Below are 25,535 nucleotides of genomic sequence, written 5' to 3' on the forward strand. Positions count from 1 at the left end.
GCTCTCTGTATGTGTGTATATATATCTCCTCTATATATGTTCCATTCTATATGCATCCGAAGAAGTGGGCTGTAGCCCACGAAAGCTTATGCTCTAATAAATTTGTTAGTCTCTAAGGTGCCACAAGTACTCCTGTTCTTTCTTCTAAAACTACTCATTTGTAAATCTCAGTAATCTCTGGACTCTGAGCCTGGCACTAGCGTAACTAATGCAACGGACATGACCTCGTTGTAAGGAAGATTTATAATGAGATCTAATGTAACGATTTGTGATTTAAACAGTTTATTTGTAGTTCCTTTAAAATTATTGGGGAAACTGACCGAAAGCAATCATGTAATTCTGCCACGTGAGCCCTCTGCTGGTGGATTCCCATATAAATCTCTAACACTTCTGCACCACTCTCTAACATTATCACCCCAGGAAAGTTTGCATTAAAATATTACATTAACCCTGCCAGCTCCAAGAAGGGACAGTGAAATGGTGAACGTCCTGTATTGGTACAGTCCAAACGCCACTGATTTTAAAAGGTCCCGACCTTGTCTTGGCGGCAGTAGCTTTCAGGGAGTCTAAGGAGGTTGGAATTTAGCCCATTCCTTTTGAAAATTCAATGATTAATCTACGCAGGTTTAATTGTTAACTATTTTACAAATCCATGTGTGTGGGGAAGCTATAAAGATCACCTCTGATGTTGAGAAATCCAGCCATGGAACTCTGCGTGTATTTAATTTCACACATCTGAAATCCGTGCTCTTTACTGACTGGGGGAAACTATTTGCATTGACTAGCCCAAAGGTGATCTGATCTCAGACTGGGCCTCTATCCTTACAATAAATGAATAAATAAGTTGATGGTGTTAGAGTAAAACTAAATTTAAATCCAGAACAATACAGTTATTTATGTGCTCCCGTTTATAGGTATGTTAAGGTTCAAAGTATTTTCTTATTCAGATTTCTGGGTAGAGTAGCTCTAAACATGATCTTTACAAGATAGATATTGAAGTTAGTTACATTTCATAACGAATCAGGATTCTCATGGATCCGTGTAAAACTGAAGTTAATCCTCCGACGTGGGCAGAAATGTATAAATGATCAATAGGGTGAAGATCCCAGAATCTGAGATAGTAGTGTCTCACTCTTTTAATTCCAGAGATTTTATGTAGAGGTTTGATTGGGTCTCGCATACCTGATCTCTCCGCAATTCTGTTCTTGCTATTTCTTAATGGTTTTGCGTTAACGGTCTTGCAATGAATAGAGCGGGAACAGGGCTGTGGATATGTCCTTTCTGTAGCGGTCTGTGGTAGCTCTGATAATTTGTGCTAATTTCATTAGGAGCTTTATTGGGAACCATGAACTCACAGGCTCTCGGATCAGTCCGGGTTTGATGCAGTCTGTGCATTTAACAGTTACAAAGCAGCATGTTGTATCGGGTCCTGTGTCTGTTTTGTATGCTGATTCGTTTATCCGCCCCACAGATCTGTACAGATGCTAGCTCAGCTGTAAATGAGTTAGTATAAAAAGATCGATTTTATAGGTATATGTATGCGAGTGCGCACACACACTTTTACAGTGCTTGATATCAAGGCCAGGGCCAGGTTGTAAACTCGGCTACTTGCCACGCATTGTAGGAGATCTACAAAACAGCATTTCCCCAAATGACAGGTTTCAGAGTAGCAGCCGTGTTAGTCTGTATCCGCAAAAATAACAGGAGTACTTGTGGCACCTTAGAGACTAACAAATTTATTAGAGCATAAGCTTTCGTGGGTTGTTTTTTTTTCTCTTACTTAATTGGCCTCTCAGAGTTGGTAAGACAACTCCCACCTGTTCATGCTCTCTGTATGTGTGTGTATATATATCTCCTCAATATATGGTTCACTCTATATGCATCCGAAGAAGTGGGTTGTAGCCCACGAAAGCTTATGCTCTAATAAATTTGTTAGTCTCTAAGGTGCCACAAGTACTCCTGTTACATTTCCCCAAAGGCCATCAGTATCAGCGCTGGGGCTTTAAACAGTTTGCAGCTTGTTGTCCCCCGGGTCTGTGGAATGTGTCCCTCCATATGCGCGCTCTTGCCTGTGTTTCTCCAGGACTACACGTGCAATCGCATCCTTTTCTTTTCTCCCTGTTTGGTTTTTCTCTCTCGCCACTTTTCACGTTGGCCTCTCTTGGTAACCCATCGTTCCGTTCATTGTCACCCAGGCCAAAAGGCAGGTCAGCCCACAGGACGGAAATAGGCTAAATGATTGCAATCCCCTCTGCAGCTTCACCCCCACAGCCTGTAGGAACGCTTCAGCATAAGCCTTGGCAATAGACAATGTTTCTTTCTGCCCTCGTCAAGTGGGGACGTCATCTGGCCGCCAAATCGTGAATATTTGGGGCAAAATAACTAGCCCAGAGGTTATTTAATAAAAGGTCTCCCGAAACAGGACATTTTGGGACCGTTCTGGACAAGCTCTTGTGTTGGGAAAAGAGAGCGAGACAAATCCGATTTTCCGCTAAGACACTGAACTCAGGATCAGGAAAGCAATGAGGACCGATTCTAGGTTAAAGGCGGAGAATCCCTTATCAATTCCCCACACTGACAGTTGAATCCTTATCATGTCCTAACTAATTCCCAAATCCAGCCAGATTTGCTCAGTCTGATTTTGTCTTGATTTGCTGCAACACCCCAAGCAATACCACGGAGCTAATTTACACTACCTGCAAGTGTCATTTTCATGGCAGCGAGAATTGCATATTATCTAGTAAAAACGCGAGTATATAAAAACCACAGTTCCCTTGAGAGATCCTCACTTTTATTGCGAAACACAATTGATTTATTGCTCTCCCAAGGGTGGAGACAAAGAAGGAAGCGCCTAGGAATTCAGTCACAAATGTTAACAGTAAGAAAACAATCTTATCGGAGCAGTTTCACTGTTAATAAATGACTCCCAGCCCACATTATATTTGGCCACCGACAATAAACGAATATTGCGTGCAGTGGGCAGACTGTAATGAAGCATCGGTGTTTCTGTGGTAACTACTAATTAAAAAAAAATCTTGCTACACTCAAAATATACTTGTGTTCGGAATTTTCTAATCCTAGCCAACGTCTAGTGGTTTGCGATGTAGATCGCTTTATCTATTTATGTTGTGGAGGTTTTCCCCTATTTTGCTATGTGGATCTGAAAATTAACCTGCTCTTACAGCACCACCCTTTCGATTCCACGCGCTGTCTCACTGCGATCCCTCTTTTTCTCTGGTGCCCGGCAGATCATGTTTGTCCCACTGCTTTACGTTTCGGATAGTGCATTTACTTCGTTATGGATGAATGCAGTCATTTAAAGGGATCTTTCCCAGGCTTGGAAAGGATCTTACAAGAGAGACTTTATTCGCTGGGCTTTAATTCCACAAATCGCTCCCGAGCAATGGTCTGAATCAGCAGCACTTTCTTTCCTCTGTGTTCTCAAAAACTATTTTACCTTCCCCAAGCTCAGCAGCTGGGAATCAGAGGTGGCGCTTGCCTGTGAATACACCCCTGCCAAACTGATAATTTAAGGCTATTGGCTTGGGACTACTACTGCTGGCTATGGTGAGCGGGGGGCGCACAGTCTCTCTTCGTATTTCATACTTTACGCTTTCCAAAGAGTTGTGTTTAATGTGCCGCCCTAAGGAAATGAGGTTTAGTTTTTAGCGTTTATTCAACGTATTGTTTTGTCAAGCGAACAGCACGCACAACAGAGCCTGGAGGGGAAACTGACAATGCGTAATATTCCACAATAAACCCTGCCCAGTCATTACCCCGCCTGCCACTGTCAAACCTCTCCGTTTACATAAAGCTGGGTCGAGCGCTCTGCTTTGAAGTGGTCATTAAAACAGAAAAGTGCTGCAAAGGAATTAACAAAACTCTGGCGATGGCAAGACCCTGGCTGTCTGCGGGCTTCAGAGAGTCTCTCCCATTCACCCACTGGGGTAGGGCAAATCCGAAGTGCCAGAAAACCACCAGGGCGTCACAAGCTGACCCAGACCCAGGCAGATGCTGAAGAGACACCCAATAATGTTCACAACGAGATCGCTGCTGGGACAGCGAGAGAAAACAAGGGTCATTTATTCGCACCTTCTTTTTGCCTGGGGCGCCTGAGAGACTGAAAGCCGCAGGCTTTAATGAACGTGCAACCACGAGCAGGAAGGAGGCCATGTAAAAGCGACAGCTTCATGCTCATTCAGCCTCCCATCCGCTGACTGTACTGCCAGAGAACCAGAATATCCCTTCCACCTCTGCATGCCGGAGGGACATCCCCCCAAAGAAGCTAGCCGGGGGTGGGGGGCATGGCAGAGCAGAGAACCACCTATGCCCCACCCTTCCCACCCTCTTCCCGTGACCATGCAGCAGCCCTGTGTTGCTTAAATTTGTGGGGTTCTGGATCTGCGCCTTTGAAGGGGGAGGGAGACCTGGGGAGAGGCAGCGTCATTCCCACCTCACCGCAAAATAACCCCATGGGACTTCATTATTATTTCTTTGTATTACTGGAGCACCTAGGAGTCCTGGGCATGAACCAGAACCCCATAGTGCTAGGCATGGTACAAATACAGACCAAAAAAACCCAAAACAAAACCACCAATCTGTGCCCCCAAATCGTTTATAATCCAGGTAGAAAACAAGGGACTTCAGCAAGTAAATACATCCTCACTCTATCAGAATTAATTGCCTCCTTTTTCCCTGTAAATTGTGGAAACCCACACCCGTGTCCATCCAAGAGGGAGGTTCCAGAAGCGGTGACCAGCAGACAAGTCCCAAATGACATCGCTCCTGCAAGAATTGTTCTGCCAAGAGCACAGGACTGCCACATGGTTGGCCATATGTCTACACACACATTTTGAGACTCAGCCCTGGTCTACACGACAGAGTTACGCCGACGCAAGGCAGCTTACCTCGACCTAATTCTGTAAGCGTCTACACTACAATGTAGCTCCCACCATGTAACTCCCCTGCTATACCGACTTAATACCTCCACGAGAGGCATAGCATTTATTTAGACCAGGGGTCGGCAACCTTTCAGAAGTAGTGTGCCGAGTCTTCATTTATTCACTCTAATTTAAGGATTTGCGTGCCAGTAATACATTTTAATGTTTTTAGAAGGTCTCTTTCTATAAGTCTATAATATATAACTAAACTATTGTTGTATGTAAAGTAAATAACGTTTTTAAAATGTTTAAGCAGCTTCATTTAAAATTAAATTAAAATGCAGAGCCCCCCGGACCGGTGGCCAGGACCCGGGCAGTGTGAGTGCCACTGAAAACCAGCTCGTGTGCCGCCTTCGGCACACGTGCCATAGGTTGCCTACCCCTGAGTTAGATTGACATAGTGTCAGTGTAGATGCGGCATTGCTTACATCAACTGTCACTGCATTTCAGAAGCCATCCCACAATGCCCCACACTGACAGTTAAATCAGTGCAAGTGCTCCTGGTGATGATGCTCACCGCCAACACAAGGAGCGTAGTGTGGACACATAAAAGTGATTTAATTACTGTGATGGCTGCACATCGCTGTAACTAAGGTCAACTTAATTTTGTAGCGTAGACTTGCCCTCATTGGTTTCAGGGATCTGCTCCATGGTGGCTCGTGTTTAGAGGGTGATGGGGCACTGCATACACATATTTTATATAAAAGTATGTGTGTGAGAGAGAGAGTGAGCATGAAGTGTCCAAATACCAACCGCGACCACAGCAAATAGCAGCCTCCCATAGGTCTGCTGTGTTCATGATTCATATTTAGTAGCAGTGTGCACAGTTATGATTTCCAGGTTCTGCCGGGTGGTGAAGCCACAGCAATTTTCAGTAGAGTTTGGGGGCACTGGATTCACTGCCCAGACTATACCCTGTGATGACTGGAGTGCACTAGAATATGTTGCACTCTAACTGCCCCACGTAGACCTTGCTAGAATGTTCTAAGTACTTTTAGTTCATGCCAGCAGAGTCTACACTAGGTAGTTAGAGTGCAACACATTAGGGCACTCTAGAATTTACACGCCAAGTCTGGTAGTTAGAAAATAATATTTTAGCTGGATACTGGAAATCACTGAGGAAGAAGCATGGAACTCACTACACCATTTTTGCAGAGCATCTGTTCAGAGTATAATTACTCTTTTCCAGGGCTTAAATTCAGCTAGAGTTGTCTGGAGCGGAGCTCTGGTAAATATTTTCAATCCCAACCTCTCCCCCCCAGACCTCATAGCGTGTTGGGGAGGGAAGGCCTGGGGGGCTCCAGGAAACACTCTATGAAAATTTAAGCCCTGCTCTTTATGCTTTTCTTGAGTTTACCAACATTTTTTCAAAATATTTACTAGCTGTCTGTAGAGTTATAATTTCCCCTGCATAAATACCAGTGTAAGATTGACAACATCTCCACTGGGGTTCTGTTTCACTAACACAGACACAATTAAACAATGAAATATTATTCCAGTGTTTTAAATGGGGGCTGCTCCAGAAGCTGGGCCCATTTCTGCATTCCTCGCACATCCAAATCACCCAGTGATTCAATGGAGTGTGTGGATCCCAAGGATGCAGGGTCAGGATTTCTATTTGGTTATTAAAAATCTTAACGGAATGGCAAAAAGGTATGTCTGCATAATGAGGCAATATGCAGTAGGGCATTAAGATAGAAATAATGAATAAGATATTGGTTCCCAGCCAATGGGAGCTGCAGGGATGGTAATGGGGGCGGGGACAGTGCACGGAGCCACCTCCCCGCCCCCACCAAGGGCCGCAGAGACATGCTAGCAGCCGGCTGCTTCCGGGAGCGGCATGGGGCTATGGCATGCAGGCAGCCTGCCTGAGCACCCAGCGGGACTTTTAGTGGTCCGGAGTTGGAGATCGCTGCCTGTGATTTATTTTTGCGGGGCCCCCCTTGAGTCTGGGCCCTGGGCTGCAGCCCCTAAAGCCCCCGCCTTAATCTGGCCCTGGTACAAGCATGTACGTGTAGTTTAGCAGGGAAACCAAATATGGGCCTGCAGAAACATTCTGACCATGGAAAGACCAGTCACATGTTCTAGTTAGAATTTACAAACTCATCAGGGTAGCAGATTTTTCATACTTATCCCAAGTGCTGACACAAAAGGGATAGAGCTGATAATGGATACATTACACAAAATCTCAGTTTCTAATTTTGAAAACATAAAAGGTGATGGAAAATATTTGCATTTTTTTTAAAACTGCTTAAAAGGGCAGAGAAATGGGAGGGATGTGGACAGAAAAAAGGAAATGAGAAGGAGAGAAAAGAAGAAAAACCCACACAGGTATACTCATGGAGACAAGGGTCCATTGGCTGTAAATGCCTTTGATTGGAAGAATTTTGTTAACTGATCTATTCTGTGCAGAGGACAGTATATGCCCCTGTTATGTCCAAGCTTCCCCAAAAGGAGGAAAGAACTCCAGATCCTCTTGCTTAAAAAACCACAGCTCCCTACCACTCAAATTAAAAGAGAATCTTCACTGGGAGCAGACAGCATATGGCCTAGGAAGCAGTATAAGGTCTATGATTCTAGCTGTTAAGCAGTATCCCTATTTTAGTAATGAGGAAACAGGCACAGAAGAGATGATGTATGGTTATGGTCAAAGCGAATTTGTTAAAATGACACTTACTCAACAGATTACTTAACACCCATATTACGATGACCTTATTCAAGCTGAGTAGAACCTTACTCCATTGTATCAGAGAAGCCAATCTTCAATGTGAGCAAAGGTATCAGAATCTGGCCCATAGTGACTAAAATACATGTTACTATATTTCACTCCTGCTAGCACTATGGGCCTGCCAGCATAGGTGCTGGAACTAGGGATAGTGGGGATGCTGCCGCACCCTGGCTTGAAGTGGTTTCCATCATATACAAGGTTTACGGTTTGGTTCAATGGCTCTCAGCACCCCCACTATACAAACTGTTCCAGCACGCCTGCCTGACAGGGCTGAGAATGAACTGGATTCCATCCTGTGTCAAGCATCTTCAGTAGAAATGCAGACTGAATTCCTTCTGTAGAATCTTTATCACTGGGATAATATACATGCCAGAAATAAAAGAGCTCAAGTTTCAGACCTCAAGTCGAGTATAGTGACCTGGCAGATGGAAACGCTTCCTTTCTGCTGGCAGACTTAGCTAATTTGATGTGGTATAATTAAAAGGCAACAAACATTGAAACGCACTAGGCCATTTTTACAGTTACTTTCAAAGGTCACACAGTAAGTCAATGGTAGATGTAGAAAGGAACCCAGCTCTCCAGATTCCCAGCCACCAGCTCTAACTACTAGACAAGTTTCCTCTCCTTCCTCTGGTGCAGTATCAATCAATATTGAATAGGTGAAAAGTGGAGGGTGGAAATTATTTTATTTAAACCTTTTAAGGGGGAAAAGGAATTAAATGAAATTGTTGTGATTGGGTGCTTTCCTCAAGTACCTCCTAACATTAAGTGCCATTAGGTACACAGGACATCACACTAATAAAGTACAGCCACAGTTTTTCATAGTCATTGCATAGTCTGGAAACTTTTGGGGGAAACTCTGACTAGCTTTTTAGCCATCACTCAAAACAGTCACAAGGTTAGCTGCAGTGATGGCTGTTAACAAATTACAGCAAATACTTCACTGGTTAAATGTTGTGTCAATGATACATTTCTTGCCTGAATAGAAGGCAAAGCTTTGGCTCCACACTGAAATAAACCCAGGAGGGTTATATAACTGGAAAGTTAAGAAGGACAGAAAAATGCTTCTGTCACTTTAAAACTTTCCTTCATCCTCCAACACCACCATCCATCAGTTGCCTGGAGCAAGTATATTGAGGAATCGCGTGCAAGCATTACCACAACCCAAGGCTTAACATAAACTAAACTCTCTCAGGTCACTGGCAAATAACAGGTATATCCGGTTGTGCCTTTGTACTTGCCTGCACGCAAATTAAAAGCTCGTGTAAAGTAACAATAATCAAAGTCAGTCAGGGAGAAGAGGAGGAGTGTGGGGGGGGACACTAATAATCAGGGGATTGTGCTATTTATCTTCTCAGAGCAGCCACTGCTAAGACTTTGCTTGCATGCCATTCACACCTCAGGGGCCAGTCTGGATTTCAGCCAAGAAGCCCCACAAAGGGTCTGGTGCAGCTCCTAATCCCCTAGGAAACTGGTAAAATATTTGCTCCCTGCACTGCTGCTGCTTCTTCCCCATGTTACTACATAATTGTCCATTATGGATGTTTTACATTTCCTCCTCACGGTATGGAAATAGCAACCCTCAGAGACGGGATACCAGCTAAAATGGACCATTGGTCTCCTCCACACCATGCAGGTCTCGTGTTCTACCTTACCCTCCTGTTCTCAGCTATGCTACTGCCATTGGGAACCCACCTACCAGAGGTTGACACTACTTTCTACCTCAGCCAGAGGTAGGATGACCAGATGTCCTGATTTTATAGGGACAGTCCTGATATTTGGGGCTTTTTCTTACATAGGCACCTATTACCCCCCACCACCTGTCCCGATTTTTCACACTTGCTATCTGCTTACCCTAGCCAGAGGGCCCACATGCATGGCCTATATAATTACTGCTCCCACCCCAGAGGGAATTCACCTGATCCCAGCACTGCTGCCTCTGGAGGGAACATCCTGTCTATTCCCAGCATTGCAGCTATTGCTATTTTCCCAGTGGTATCTCCCCTTGCCTTGCCTGAACATTGCTGTTTCCTCCACAAGAGGCAGCAGCTGCCTGCATGATCCCAGAATTGCTGCTTCTGCCTCTTCCATTGGAAGCCTGGCCCCTGGCTCAGGGACTGTGTCTGCTGCTGCCCCCTGTCAAGGGAGCCATCCTGTCACAGCTGACTTGAGTCCTGTGTAACATGCGTGTTTGGGAGAAAGGGGTGGTGGTTTAATTGTTTCTGTCTTTCCCACTTGGCGTACCATGAGATTAGCAAGAACTAGTGAATCAGTATTACAGGGGAGTTGTGACAAGACCAAACCTGTCCTGACAGGCACCTGCAGCCTTGTTTTCCTCCTGGTCTTTGCCACTGTTGAAGGCTAGAGTAACAGAATGGTTCAGAAACCCATGCACACTTCCCTTGGGTTTGTTCCCAAATACAAGTAGTAATACATATGGGTTCTTTGGAGCTGCTGAACTCTGCATGGAGGGGAGAGGGCAGACATTATTATTGTATTATCAGAATGCCTGGGGGGGCTCAGCCAAGATCAGTGTACCCTTGTGCTAAGCACTATAAAACCATAAAGTAAGACCCAGTATTATTACTTGTATTACTGTAGGACCTCAGAGCCTGAGTAATGGCAGGATCCCATCAAGCAGGGCGCTGTACAGACACAGAACAAAAAGATAAGCTCTTTGGGGAAGAGACTAGTGCCCTGAAAAGTCTCCTTAGACTGTAAAGGAAAAGAGAGGCACAAATAGGTGAAGTGACAGGCACAGGAATAAAACCCAGATCTCCCGACTCCCAGTCCAATACCTTTTCCACTAGACCATGCTGCCTCTTTGAGGAGTCTTCTCATCAAGGTCAATTTTCCCAGGCTGATGAAGCCACATATCTCTCTAATCAGGACTTATCATCACTGCAACAGTTAGCAAAGAACACTATCCTAGCCCAGGTGGTTCTAAACCTTTTCTTATGACCACCTGTGACACTCTGTATCTCAGGGGAACCCCCTGAACCCCCATGTTCATCCTTATAATATGATTGTGAGGTATCCAATGCAAAGTTTGTCATGTCAGGTGTCTTTGGAAGGCTCATGATGCACTGAGCATTGTTGTTATAGTTATGTTATAGGTTGTAATTTCATGTATATAGTTATGAGGCTGAAAATGTGTCCTCATGGCTTAAAACAAGCCCAGGCAAAACTCTCCAGGAACAGAGGGCAGTTCACACCTCATCAGGGCATGTATGGGACAAACCCAGCCCAGGCTCACAGGAACAAAGGACACTGGCCTAGGCAGCAACAAAGGATCTGCTGGACTCTCTTCCCTTAGTCAGTCAGGGACTATGATGAGGTAGTGCTTACCTGACCCTGAAGCGGGGGGCAAAGCCAAGAGGGACATGAAAGAACATGATAAAAGGGAGAGACATTTGCCATGCTATTCCTCTCTCTTCCACCTCCATCTACAGACACCACCACCAAGCAACTGAAGTACTGATCAAAGGGGAGAACCTGGCTGAAGGGCAACCAGCCAGCCTGCGGTGAGAAGCATCTAAGTTTTGTAAGGACACTGAAAGTGTTAAGATCAGCTTAGAATGCGTTTTGCTTTTATTTCATTTGACCAACTCTGACTTGTCGTGCTTTGACTTATAATCACTTAAAATCTATCTTTTTAGTTAATAAATTCGTTTGTTTCTTCTACCTGAAGCAGTGTGTTTGGTTTGAAGCATGTCAGAGACTCCCCTTGGGATACCAAGCCTGGTACATATCAATTTCTTTGTTAAATTGACGAACTCATATACGCTTGCAGCGTCCAGTGGGCATAACTGGACACTGCAAGACAGAGGTTCCTCTGGTTATGTCTGGGATCGGAGATATTGGCTAGTGTCATTTGGTTGCACAATCCAAACAGTGGCTGGCCAAAAGTGCTCACTCATGTGCTAGGGCAGTGGTTCTCAAACTTTTGTACTGGTGACCCCTTTCACATAGCAAGCCTCTGAGTGAGACCCCCCTTATACATTAAAAACACGTTTTTAAATATTTAACACCATTATAAATGCTGGAGGCAAAGCAGGGCTTGGGGTGGAGGTTGACAGCTCGTGACCCCCCCATGTAATAACCTCACGACCCCCAGTTTGAGAACACCTGTGCTAGAGGCTGTGCGTGAACAGCTCAGGAATGGGGGTTCTCACAGCAGAGCAGGGTAAGGCTGGCTCCCAGAGTCAAGGATTGGAGTGACCTAGCAGATCACCAATCCAGATAACACCAGGGGAACATCACTCCCCCGCCCCCACACTTTTTCACTGGCCAAATACTGAAGAAAAAACCCTTTAAGGCTCTTATTGCTATATAACTATACACTTCAAATTCAGCAAAGTTGAGGCATCAAGACTGACCTAGTGCATCAGAGGAAAGCTTTGCTCCTCTGAAGGGCAACTCACATAGTCTCTAAGGTGCCACAAGTACTCCTGTTCTTTTCACATCCTTGTGTTTTTTCCTCTCCCCTCAGCGCTGATTGTCTATTTTTCACTATTCCATGGGGCTTTCTAGCAATGATGTTATAGTAGCAGAAAGCACCAAACAATTAAGAAAAGGAGTGGCCAGGTTTATGGTTTGCTTATTTAAGGAGCGGCATTTAGGGAGTGACCCTTAGGAGCAGATCCTCAGCTGGTGTAAATGGTCATGGCTCCATTGGCTTCAGCTGAACTCTGACCATTTACACCAGATCAGAGGATCTGCCCCTTTGAGATTAGAGTGCTTGAGCTCATAGACTCAAAGGTCAGAAGGAACCATCATGATCATTTAGTCTGACCTCCTGAGCTGAGTAGAGCCCTCATGCTATTCATATTGCTATGTCCCTGTTTGATTAAGTCACCAGATAGACAAGTAGCAATCAACAACATGCAAACAAGTAATAATCAGTCTATCTCACAAACCATCTCTATGAATAGCACATTCCCACTTTCCAGAGCACGAGGGATACTGTCTGCCTGTGCGTAATTGAGTGCTAAGACTTCGCTTATTTAAAACACTGAACATTTCCCACTGTCAAAATGTAACCATTTGAACTCTGCAAACACCACATCAAGAAGTCATCAGAGATACTATGGGGGTCACGGTTTATGCAACTTTGGCCCTTACAATAAAAGTGATGGTAAGCATCCGACGAAGTGGGCATTCACCCACGAAAGCTTATACTCCAATACATCTGTTAGTCTTAAAGGTGCCATAGGACTCTCTGTTGCTTTTTACAGATCCAGACTAACAGGGATACCCCTCTGATACTTGGGAAGCAGAATGTGATTCCCCCCAGGCAGAAGAAAGCCCAGATACCAGGCACACATGCCTAATCCTAGGGAAAATGTGATTGGTTTTTAATGAGCACAAGTGGTCAGGGCCTGTTTTATAAAAGTCATGCAAAAGACAAGCTCCTCAGTGTCACCTGATGTTACACTTCAATAATGGTTCAGTGCAGACTTCCAGAGAGAAGAGCACCACCTGCTGAATCCTTACCACCACTTTCTGCAGCACAGGCATTTTCATTTGAAGCTTCCAGCCCAACCCATGAACTCATGAGATCAAAGCCCAAGAGGGCAAGACTACAGGCATCACAGTTAGGTATATTCTGTGGGTGAAGGGGCAGTACTTAAAATTCACCTTACCCTAATGTACTAATGATATATGCTATGTTCAGAACAACCAGGTTCAATATTGCATTGTCTGTTTTTGCTCTTTACAAAACTGTATTTGTGCAGAAAGAATGGTGATCAGGGCACAATACAAATTGAAGAAATTAAGTGAAAAATATGTATACAATGGGAAATTATACCGTGAGAAACTGTAAGCTGATAAAATGGCCTAGGAGGTAGGGCACTGAACTGGGAAACTATATCTGGCTCTGCAGCTGATCCTTTATTCATCTCTGCCTCTCTTTTCCCATCCCACCCTCTAGCCATCTTCTCTCTTTAGACTATAAATTACTGGGGACAGGGGCTGTCTCTCATTATGTGCATGTATTGAGTCTAACACAATGGGCCCCTCATCTTGATTGGGAACCCCTATGTTTTCAATTGCTTATAACCTTTGCCGAACTCTAGCCCTTCAGGCTGAAGTTGTACATGCTGGGTGTCTGCCTGAGGCTGAAATTTTGGAAATGTTTCAGCCCAAACAGTCCAGCTTTTTCCAAAAATGAGGCTAGTGAAAATACGTTGTTTTGTTCATGTTAAAGCTTGAACAGCTGCATTCTCTGGAGTGGGAACTTGAAATTTGGCAAGGGGGTGGCCTTTGTGTCAGGGATGTGCATTTTGCCACCCCCTTGCTGAGACCACAGCCTATCATGCTGACCAACACAGACTCATTGTTTCCTTGTATGCCTCTAGTTGTCTGTCTGTATCCATCTGTTGTCTTATACTTAAATTGTAAACTCTCTGGGGCAGGGACTGTCTTTTTGTTCTGTGTTTGTACAGCGCCTAGCACAATGGGGTCCTTTTCCATGGCTCCTAGGTCCTACGATAATACAAATAATCAATACCATCACCAAAAAGTTAGGAAATGCCAGAATTAATGTTGCTTGTGCAACCTTTATTCATTCTTCTGGTGCCTATGTATTATGATCACACACAGTTTTTTCCATAGGCCCCTGCCTCAAATAAATATAAGAAATTAACAAAGTTTTAAGATATACAATGTAATAATATATATGTTTTAAAAAGCAATCCCAAGATGCTCTAATTTAGACCAGGCCCAGCATAGAATTGGCCCCATAATCAGGGAGCCCCAGCCAATTCCCTTGCATCCTTGGCACTCTGGGTGCAGATGAGACTCAGATGCCTACTGTTGCCCTTGTATCAGTGTAAGGCAGTGAAACTGAGGAAAATAATCTTTTGTACTAGTGGAACTTGTATCAGAAGAGATCTTCATGTAAACTGAACTCTTGTGGTAAACTCTGTTAGCTTTAAATAAAAAAACCTGTTACACATGAGTGACTCCTAGTATGTTTAGAGTGTGTTAAAATCTGTTTATTGTTTTATTATGTGTTCCCTATAATGTTTTTACCTTATGAATAAATGTGCTTGCTTAGAAAGAGCTGCATGGTGACTTGCCACTGCTGGCAATACACTGCTCATAGCCTTCGGGGAGAGAAAGCAATGCACAGGCACTAGCCTTTAGGTGGACTGGCTTTCTGGGGATATCGCAGTGTAAGGCAGGGAGCTGTGTAGCCTTAAAACCCCAGACAGGAGGGAGAGACACATGGGTCTCCACCCGAGGGGTGACACCTGGGAGCTGAAAACCTTGAGTGAGTTCCCTCAAGGGACCATGGAGGAGGAATATAGGTGCAGTCACCCTGAAACTGTAAACACCTTGCACCTTGTAAAACACTAAGAAATCAGAATGGCAACATTTCATATAATTTGCACAGGTGTGACTACACAAGGTGCAAAGCACTAGAGAATCAGGCCCTAGAAAGTTGGGGTGAGTGTTTACTACATGTAGTTGAAATAATCCTTGGATAATAATGGGTTTAAACACTCAACACTTTGGGTGAGGACTTCGCTGTTTACATATTTGTACAGCACCCAGGACAATGGGGCCCAGACCTGGTTGGCCAGTAGGGACCACTTCAATATAAATATGAAACAATAACTGTAATATCTTTTTTCTCATCTTGCCTTCTTTCTCTTTCTTTTCCTCAACCATTGATCAATGGTAGGACTCAACATCCATGACTCTTGGAAGTCACTTATCTTTTTCAGAGGCCAAAGAAAAATGAAAGAAGAGGATAGATATTTTATTACAGAATGAAAAAAAATTAAATTAGGCTTGTAATAATACATGGACTTTAGAGTCGAGTCCTTTAGCTTGAACAGTGAATGCTCATGATTTTCGTGGAGAAGTCCTTGGTTCAATCCCTGCTGACCACCCAGGGTGAGCAGTTATACTTGCAGTCTAATTTGGAGGTTCAATAGGAAAAAAATCTTAAGGCTGCAAAGTGAGGCACTCAACAGTCAGGAAATGCCATTTAAAAGTGCTCTGAATGGCCTAGGATTCAGCTTCTTCGGGTACCTGTTTCAAGTGTCCTGTTGTGATGGGTCAGGATGTTCCTGATCTTTGTCCCCAGTGTTAAGCTCCTGGGTGCAGACAGCAAGGCGTCCTTGGTAAATTAACCTTGGTTCTGGAAATCTTCTCCCTCTTGCAGTCCACTAGCACTGGAGTTTGGCGACCTGGGGATTCGATGCAAAACACATACTGTCCTTTTCTTAATTCGGGGGGGAGGAGGGCGGGACAGAGATATAGGACCTGTTGCCTCTTTTTGACTTGAGCATCTAGTCAAAATTTCGGGCCCTTGGGATGTTCCAGTTGGGAGTAGAAATTGGTGATAAGGATTTCTTTGATGCAGTTTTGTTTATTTACAAAGAACATGCAAACTTCTGTGTCTCTGAATGCAGAAGGAATCAAATAGTAGGAAACTGCTTCTTTGGCTCACAGCACCAAGAACACTCTTTTCACCCTGCACCTCTGACCCAAAAATCTCTACCCAGGTTTCTTCCAGGTCAGATACCAAGCTGTCTCAGTTTCTGTGTGTTCTTCCCTTTCGCATACATCCATGCCACTGAACATAAACATTACACAGCAAAAATTCCTGGATGTGTTCACATATTCCTTTTGTCTTAGGTGAGGTTTATCTTTACAGTATGTTAACTGAAGGGTGAAGTCATACCTATTAATCTCAATGAGGGTTTAACTCCACCCATAACAAGATTTCACCCAGCTCCTAACAGACCCATTCTTGCTGCCATTGAAATAAATGGTAAAATTTGCATTGACTTCAGTGGAAATAGGATTAGGTCATTCATTACTCAGCTGATGGAGGTGGTAGAAGGAGAGATGGGTTTGACCAATGCCAACTGTTGGTAACAGTCTGTTTAAATGTTTGTAATATGAACCCAGATATAATGCTGTGGACACAATGTGCATTTTATAACAAATTAATAAATAGTAAAGCAAAATAAAAATAACTTCTCAGATGGACAAGATGTCATGTTCTAATCTCATGAAACTCTAAATGCTACCAAGATGATATTTTCCACTCAAAACTGCCATGCTAACAATTTGTAATCTATTTTGTTAGCCTGGGGCAAATTTTGTGTGTGAGAGTTTAAAAATATTTGAAAAGCAGCTTGAAAAGAAATGCAGAAACCCATTTTTGTAGGTACCTCTGAGGACTTCTGTAATCCATTTTAAATCAAGAAAGAATGGAATACATCCTAAATGTATTATAGTGCTTAACTCTCTCTCTCTGTCTGTATGTGTCTAGAAGGAAATAATCCCTCAAATAAATCGTGGAAAGCATCCCAATAATATTGGAACACTGGAAAATATACCTCTGAAAAGATCACTATTTGTGCCTGAAAAGGGAAACTGTACATTTGCTTTTGAATATTAACATGAGATAGACATGTCTGCTCTCCTAACTGTGTAATCAGAGATTTTACTCGGTTTAATAAAACAATTAGAAATGACATGTCTTCGGGTGTCTTAACATGCTCACTCTGCAATATAGTAACATAGAGAGATCTGATGACTATATCACTGTACCTCTTTAACCAAAAGCCCGGTGTTATAATGGTTATTGTCTCTGATATTTACATGGCAAGGATTTGTCAACCTCTTAAAACTCCCTAAACAAACAAATAGAAACTGTAATGGGACTCAAGAAGGAACCTTAGGAAACAGCTGGGCTGTTCCCTTTACTTTGCCCTATCCTGCTCCCCTTCAAGTCAATAGCAAAAACTCCCTGGGCTTCCCTGAGCAGCCAGAGGTAACAATTCCTGCTCTCCCAGAGGTAAGCGAACGAATGGAGAGACGTGCAGGCTACTTCCAGCCGAGACTCCATACCCTCCGCCAGAGAGGGACACATCCCAGTGACCTACAGAGATTTCTGATGAGGAGCAAAACCGAACGGGAACGAACTGATCATCCGCTCACAGACGAAATAACTCACTTCTGGGAACTAACAGCTCCCTTCAGCAGGTGGCAAAGCTATCAGCCTGGCTCCCCATGCTACAGCCGTTTCCTTCTAATCTTGCACGCGGCCGGGCGCCTGTATTGCCCAGCTTTGCGTTATTTCCCTTTAAGCTGGTGTCAGGTACTGTGAAGAGGAAGAGCGGGGGGAGGAGATGGCTGGAGGCTTCCACCACAGGCTCACGCAATGCAAACTCTGCACGCAACTGGGAGGCGACAGGCAGAGGAGGGGGAAACTTTCCAACTTCATAAACCCTGAAGATGAAGGAGATTTTCCCTCCTGCCACAGAAGTCCGCGATCCCACAGCCCCGCCAGCCGTTCAACTGGAACCGCTTTGCTAAAACGTTCACCAAAAGGCAGGAAACCTCGAAGGCTCAGCCAGTCCAGATGGGTTGGGGCCAAAGGCAATTGACAAAGAGCCGGGTCCCGTAGGGAAGAACCGGGCGGCTGCGATTTGTCAATACCAGGCAATTCGGGAAGGGCTAACTACGGGCTGGAGGCTGCAGCTGCTGGTGGAATTGAAGCCAGGAGAGCCAGTGCCAGAAGACTGCCCGGCCGGGCTCCGGCTCAACTCAGGGGGACACTAAACTGTCCTGTAAGCCGCTCATTTGCTCCAGCAGGTTTTGGTTGCCCCATCACCCGGGCTCTATGCAGGGATCACATCTGGCTGATGTCTATTTAGTTTGAACGAGGCAGGCTGTTGAAGTGCGAGCTCTGAAGGGTTAACACGCTTGGAAGATTAGAACAACGCACGATGCGGGATCGGGTGCAATTGGCATTTGCCTGCACATGACCTGCCAAGCTCCGGGTGACAAGAACCTGGGCTTCTAATGAGGTTCCCACAGTCTGGGATCTGAACCTCACTGCTGCGCTGCGTGCTGAGTCTCCTGCTGGGGCTGCCCGATTGCACGGATCACAGCTGCTGCGGGCTGCCCGGATCCTCCCACTGGAGCCCAGAAATCTCTGATGGAAGCATTTTTCAGCAGGTCAGTTTTATTAGAGATTTTTTTAAAAGCTGCCTTCCCCTTTCCCCTCCCCCCATACTCAAATTAAAAGACAAAAAGTGAAGCACGTTTAGATCGTTGTCTAGGAGCTCTTAGTTACCACACTGGTAACTGCTATTTGGGTGTGAATGATATTCCTGTATCACTGGGGCTGTGCCCATCTCCCTCAACCCATGCGTGCATACTGACTGTTACCAGTTCACGCCTACCGCTAATTAAAGTCAGGAAGGGGGGAAGCTTGTCCTGATTTACAGTCTCTCGCTGTTTCCTTCCAAAGACAATTAGGAGCGTTGCGCGCAGATTCCAACGCGGTAGACGCATTTATTTCGCAGTAGGCACAGACGTGCGGTGACACTACTGGCATCACCTGCCCGACCTGTATAAGGAAGAAGCTTCTTGCAGCTTCCACGTCGCGGCAGTTGCTTACAGCGAGCGCATCCTCCTCTCTTCGCCCGCTCCTGCCGTGGGAGTCCGCTTGCCACGAGGCAAACTTCCCCTCTCGGCCGGGGCGAGCGCTTCCCCAGCTTTCAAACGCCAATGGTGCTTGATTGCGGTTTTCGCTCAGCACCCAGCCGCGCGCTAGGCGCTTTCTAGGCACATCTCAGGCTCCACAGTGACATGATAAGCATCGCTCGCTGGCGTCGGTGTCAGAACTTGTTCTATTTACACTTGCTGCCCCTGCGAAGCCGGCACATCTGCAGCCCCCCACTGCCCCCGCCTTTTGCTGCACGGCAGGTGCGGGCACATGAACCCTTCCTTCAGAGCCCGACCTGATCTCTGCTTATCCCCGCAGCATGGCCCTCCGGCGGCTGGAAGAGGCGCTCTCCAGCATCCCGCCGCTGCAGAGCGCCCTGCTGCTGCTCCTCTCCCTGCTCGCCGCCATCCACCTGGCGAAGCTCCTCCTGCGGCAGCGGCGCCTGGAGCCCCCGGGCCCTTTCCCGTGGCCCCTGATCGGCAACGCGGCTCAGCTGGGCAGCGCCCCGCACCTCACCTTCGCCCGCCTGGCCCGCACCTACGGCGACGTGTTCCAGTTGCGCCTGGGCAGCCGGCCCGTGGTGGTGCTGAACGGCGAGCGCGCCATCCGCGGGGCGCTCATCCGCCAGGGGGCCGCCTTCGCCGGCCGGCCGCGCTTCCCCTCCTTCCAGCTGGTGTCCGGGGGCCGCAGCCTGGCCTTCGGCGGCTACTCCGAGCTGTGGAAGCTGCAGCGCCGGCTGGCGCACTCCACCGTGCGGGCCTTCTCCACCGGCAGCCCGGCCCCGCGCCGCCTGCTGGAGCAGCACCTGCTGGGCGAGGCGCGGGCGCTGGTGGCGCTGCTGGTACGGGGCAGCGCGGGCGGCGCCTTCCTGGACCCCGGGCGCAGCCTGGTGGTGGCCGTGGCCAACGTGATGAGCGCCCTGTGCTTCGGCCGCCGCTACAGCCACAGCGACGCCGAGTTCCTGCGCCTGGTGGGCCGCAACGAGCAGTTCGGCCGCACGGTGGGGGCCGGCAGCCTGGTGGACGCGCTGCCCTGGCTCCAGCGCTTCCCCAACCCGGTGCGCGCCGCCTACCGCGCCTTCCGCCAGCTCAACCGCGACTTCTACAGCTTCGTGCGGGGCAAGTTCCTGCAGCACCGCGGCAGCCTGCGCCCCGGGGCCGCCCCCCGCGACATGCTGGACGCCTTCATCCGCCTCCAGCAGGCGCAGCCCCGGCTGCCGCTAGAGCACGTGCCCGCCACCGTCACCGACATCTTCGGGGCCAGCCAGGACACCCTCTCCACCGCCCTGCAGTGGCTCATCATCTTCCTCATCCGGTGGGTGCGCTCGGGCTGGGGCCGGCTCTCCCCGGCGGAGCCATCCCAGACACCCAACGCGGAGGGGCGGGGGTTTAAAGGCAGGGGCAAGTGTGAAAAGGAGGGACACTTTTTCCAGGGAGGGTAGAGTTGTGTACATAAAATAAAGCCCTTAATAGGGGGACAACTGGTCCCCCTCGAACCAGCAGAGTGGGGTGGCCGCCCAGCCTGGGGCTCTCATTGCGCCCTGTCCCTAACCAACGTCCAAACCCTTCATCTCAGCAACCAGCATGAACCGAGCATCCATCCCTGCTAGTGCAAGATCCGAGCCCTTCTCCTCTCCCTCCAGGCCATGAACTAGACCCCTCAGAGGGGAAGGAGGGTCGAGGGGCTTAGGACAGGGGAGACCTGGGCTCAGTTCTTGGCTCTGCCATGGACCTGCTGAGTGACCTTGGCTAAATTTGTGCCTCAGTTCCCCATCGGTAAAACCGGGATAATGCTGCGTCCCTACCGCAGTGGGGTGTTGGGAGGATAAATACATTAAAAGACTTTGAAGAGTACTATATAAGAAATAGGTATCACTAATAGTAATTCTAGACCTTCTTAGCTACCACAAACAGGGATAAACCTAGAGTCCCTCTTAGTGCATGATACTAGACCTAGACCCTCTTCACTACTGTTGCTACATCATCCTGACTGCAGCTGTTTCTTTCCAGCAGCAGGACCCCCTCCCGGCTTTCTTGTGGAAGCCGAATGTGAGAATCTTGTCAAAACTTTATTTAAAAAAATCCTCTAAGGGAAACATGGCAGTAACCTCCCCTGTTTAAGGCAAGAACTTCCAGCAAGGGTTAAAATAATTTACAAATACAGAGCTTGATTCTGAAATCTCTCTTGGGGGGAGGGGGGGGAGAGAGAGAGAGAGAGAGAGATAAGAAGCGGGCCAACCTGGCTTTTGTTGCCTTAGGCAGGGTGTGTTTCATATCAGTTTATGAGACCCAGGTATGGCTACATCCTGCTAGTTGAAGTCTAAAGAATAAAGTTGTCCCTTGCCAGTCAAAATTTCAGCGTTCTGGGAAAATATACCCATCAGTTTCATTAAAAAAAAAAAAAAAAAAGGCAGTTTTCTTCTCTCCCCTGCCATGCTTCTGAAATGTGACAGTGAGGTTGCGTCACTGATCACATAGCAAGTCTATTGCTTTCCCCACTCCAGTTCCTCAAACGCAATTAGATGCAGCTGCTGTTGGAAAGGATCCATATATAAAAGCCAACTAAAATAAACAATGCTTCTAAACTAATAGGTCTAGCTGTACAGAACATTGTGTGTGACATAAGACAGACAAGTTGGAGTGAATCCTGCAACCAAAATCTAATATATTAAATATGCTCCGTGAACAAATTGGCCCATTATTAGAGGTGAATGCTTTGATTGCCAGTGATGTGCAAACATCAAACTGAACTGATCTGGTTATTAGCTCTTTGTTTCTAGAAGAAAGTACACATAAGGTAACAATCCTGTATTTGTGGGCACTAAAGTACCTTGGTTGTTCATGATTAACTCACACGGAAGCTCTGGGAAAACTGCCAAAAACTAAAGATATTTAAAAAAAACCCAAACCCCAATCCACTCCAGTAAACGTTACATAAAGATACAGGCTGGCAAAAAGGCAACAAAACAAACCCAAAAGTAACAGATTTTACCAGGTCAAGATCAAAGAGATCATAGGAACAGGATAATATCTACTTAAACAAGATAAAGAGTTCACGTACTGGTTTACAAACCCACTATTATGTTATTGCTCCTATAACGTGGGTGCCTTTATTACGGTTGCATGACAAGTGAAAAACTATCTCAAAGCTTTAGAGCAGGTGGACCCATTGCGCACCGTATGCCTATAAACGCACCATAATATTCACCTCGTAGAAAATGATTGGACTCAGCAAAAATCTTACGGTTGGAAGAAGCATTTAAATAGCAAGAAACTGGTGTTACCTCCTTTTCCTCTCCCAGCGTTTCCTTAACCATTTGCACTTCCTGTGGACGTTATCTCCTTAGGCTCATCTACTTAGCTGCTGCTTAAAAGCCACACATATTTAACACCTTAAGAGTAAGGGTATAATTACTAATGTTTACATAACCTGTTTGGTATTCTAACTGGAGTACTTTACATTTGGACTTTGTTTGCCATGCAGACATCAGATCCCTTTGTGAAATGTACCTCTAAGTCCTCATCCTCAAAGGAAACCATCACAACACTTTCAAAAGATGAGCCTGGGAGCTTAAATTCATAACTTTGCTAGACACTAAAAATCATGGTTTTAATAAAGACACTGGATTTATGGTTTATTACAACATTCTGTAACCCACTAATTCCTAGGGTGACCAGATGTCCCGATTTTATAGGGACAGTCCCGATTTTGGGGTCTTTTTCTTATACAGGATCCTATTACCCCCCACCCCGTCCCGATTTTTCACACTTGCTGTCTAGTCACCCTACTAATTCCCCTTTTTGTCTTATGACTACAGAGGTATTAATGGGCCACTTCACCTTGAATAGTCCCTTAGTTTAGCATAAGTAGCGCTTTTTCTATCTGTTTGATCCTTGTATTAGCTGTGACACTCTGAATACCTTTCCCAAATTTGAGAAAGAGCTCTGTGTAGTGCCAAAGCTTGTCTCTCTCACCAACAGAAGTTAGTCCAATAAAAGATACTAACTCATCCCCCTTGTCTCATGGAGACATACTGAGACAGGGGGAAGACACAGGAACATGAAAAGCCCAAACTTGATGAGTTAAAAATCAGAGCTTCAAAAAATTATAGATGCGGGAAGACAATGTTGCTTTTAAAGAGGGAAGGAATGAGGGCTTAAAAAAAAAAAATCAAAGAGGAAAAAATAGTCTCATCTCCCTTTCTACAATGTTTTTGCTTGTTTGTTTCTTTTATAATCTCTCTCACTTGGAGGTCCTTCTCCAAGTTTATATAACAAATTTGGAATAATTTTTTGCTAGTGATCCTAAATACAATGCAGTACCATGAAAAAGTGTATTTTGATATTAGTCATAGTAAATATCCACAAACAAAGGTCTGAGTGCTCATGAACTTTTCTATTCTGATAGTTTATCAGATAAATATTTTAGTTTTAAAAAACACTACATACAGCTCTAATCCATGTGTAATATAGTCTCATATGTGTTAATTCAAACATCGATGGAAACAGATTTAGAGGTTACATATAGAGCTGGTCAAGAACCAGCTTTTCCATTCTGTGAGAAATTCCTACTTTTGGGGGCATGGAGAGGGGGGAAGTAATTCTGATTTAGAATGAAAAGCTGAAATTTAAAATTCAAAAATAATTCATTTAGTGTCATTTAAATCCATTTTGTTTCAACTTTTATATTGCATTAAAATATACAATACACATGAAATATTAAATGTAATATAAAATACAATTTTAATATAGCAGGCTAAATTAAATTATAACACTATTGAAACAAATCATTTTGACTTTTTCCCACTGAACATGTCATAATCAATATGTTTCTATGAAATATTTTATTTTGACAACTGCTTTTGACAACTGCATTTGACAAAAATTGTGAAAAAAATTTGAGGAGCTTTAGTTAAATACGATTCTTTCAAAAAGAAAGTCCGTTGTTTGAAAATATAGATTATATTTGCATAGATGACGTGTATATATATGTTTAAATTCCAACAGATATCCAAAGGTGCAGGTTAAAATGCAAGAAGAAGTGGATAGGATTGTTGGCAGAGATCGCTTGCCCTGTGCAGAAGATCAACCTCATTTGCCCTATGTTATGGCTTTTCTTTATGAATCCATGCGTTTCAGCAGCTTTGTGCCAGTCACTATTCCACATGCCACCACAGTCGACACCTCCATAATGGGCTACTTCATTCCCAAAGACACAGTCATATTCATCAATCAGTGGTCAGTGAATCATGACCCAGAAAAATGGTCCAACCCAGAGGATTTTGAGCCAACAAGATTCCTGGATGAGAATGGATTCATTAACAAAGATCTTACTAGCAATGTGATGATTTTCTCATTGGGTAAACGTAGGTGCATTGGAGAGGAGTTATCCAAGATGCAGCTCTTTCTCTTTACCTCCATACTGGTACACCAGTGCAATTTTATTGCTAATCCAAATGAGGACTCTAAAATGGAATTCACCTATGGGTTGACCATTAAACCTAAGCCATTTACAGTTAATGTCACTCTTAGGGAGACTATGTATTTGCTAGATAAAGCTGTCCAAAGATTGCAAGCAGAGAAAACAGCTACTGAAAATCATCTATCAGCAAATCTGTGAACACTGACGTTTGAATAAAATATATAAGGATGCTCCCGCCTCTCTCTTTTGAGACTTAAAATAAAGTAAATAATAATATGCAGCACTGGTGAGCTCTTTGTAATATACCAAGTACCACAAAACACTGGGGAGTGGAATTGCCCAAGCATTAAGCAGGTAATCTTTTTTTTAATTCGAGAGAGAGAGCACGCGCGCGAGGGGAGCCTTATACATATATTAAGTACTGAAATACAGGCAAAAAATGTGATTTAAAAGTAAATTTTGTTTTTGGGGTAACAGGCAGAAGAAAACAGTTATTTTAACACCCTCCTCATTAACTGCCTGGCTGGAGTGTCCCAGCCACTCCTTGCGCAACCCTTTCCATGTCTCATTGCAGCTGTCTCAGCCCTAATTTGCCTTCAAAGACTCTACATCCCAAAGTGAAATCTTGTGTGGAAAGAGGTGCCTAGATTGTTGGAGCCAGATTCTGCAAGCGCCCTATGCAGGGAACTGCCATGGGCTTGTGTTACGTCCTGGGACATGCGCTGGGATGTGTTTCAGTGCCTTGACGATAAACTTTCAAATGAAGTTGGGTAAAATGCCAAGCTTGCCTTTAACATTCCAAAGTATTTAAAGTATGACTACAAAAAGACTTGTTTATGAGCACAACGGAATTTTGAAATGTATTTCATAATCTATATGTGAACAAATGGACTGTATTGAAATTCATTACATCTCAAGCAGAAAGATTAAAAGTAGTAAGTCACCAAATGGCAGATATGAT

General features: G+C 45.1%; 1 protein-coding gene across 1 annotated transcript; it reads left to right on the forward strand.

The window, feature by feature from the left end:
• The first annotated feature begins 18,640 nt into the window (after positions 1-18,640).
• On the forward strand, positions 18,641-24,772 carry LOC135876459 (cytochrome P450 1B1). Its single transcript, XM_065401675.1, has 3 exons — positions 18,641-18,660; positions 19,472-20,467; positions 24,160-24,772. Exons 1-3 carry the CDS (start codon positions 18,641-18,643, stop codon positions 24,770-24,772), a joined length of 1,629 nt encoding a protein of 542 aa, XP_065257747.1.
• The last annotated feature ends 763 nt before the right edge of the window (positions 24,773-25,535 follow it).

Source organism: Emys orbicularis, chromosome 3 (genome assembly GCF_028017835.1).
Source record: "Emys orbicularis isolate rEmyOrb1 chromosome 3, rEmyOrb1.hap1, whole genome shotgun sequence".
Taxonomy (NCBI): Eukaryota; Metazoa; Chordata; order Testudines; family Emydidae; genus Emys; species Emys orbicularis.

Excerpts from the sequence above, each read along its gene's own strand:
- LOC135876459 (XM_065401675.1), top strand. The coding sequence starts at position 18,641 with ATGGAAGCATTTTTCAGCAG. Across the intron at positions 18,661-19,471 it reads ATGGAAGCATTTTTCAGCAG|CATGGCCCTCCGGCGGCTGG; the intron begins GTCAGTTTTATT and ends TTATCCCCGCAG. Across the intron at positions 20,468-24,159 it reads CTCATCATCTTCCTCATCCG|ATATCCAAAGGTGCAGGTTA; the intron begins GTGGGTGCGCTC and ends AAATTCCAACAG.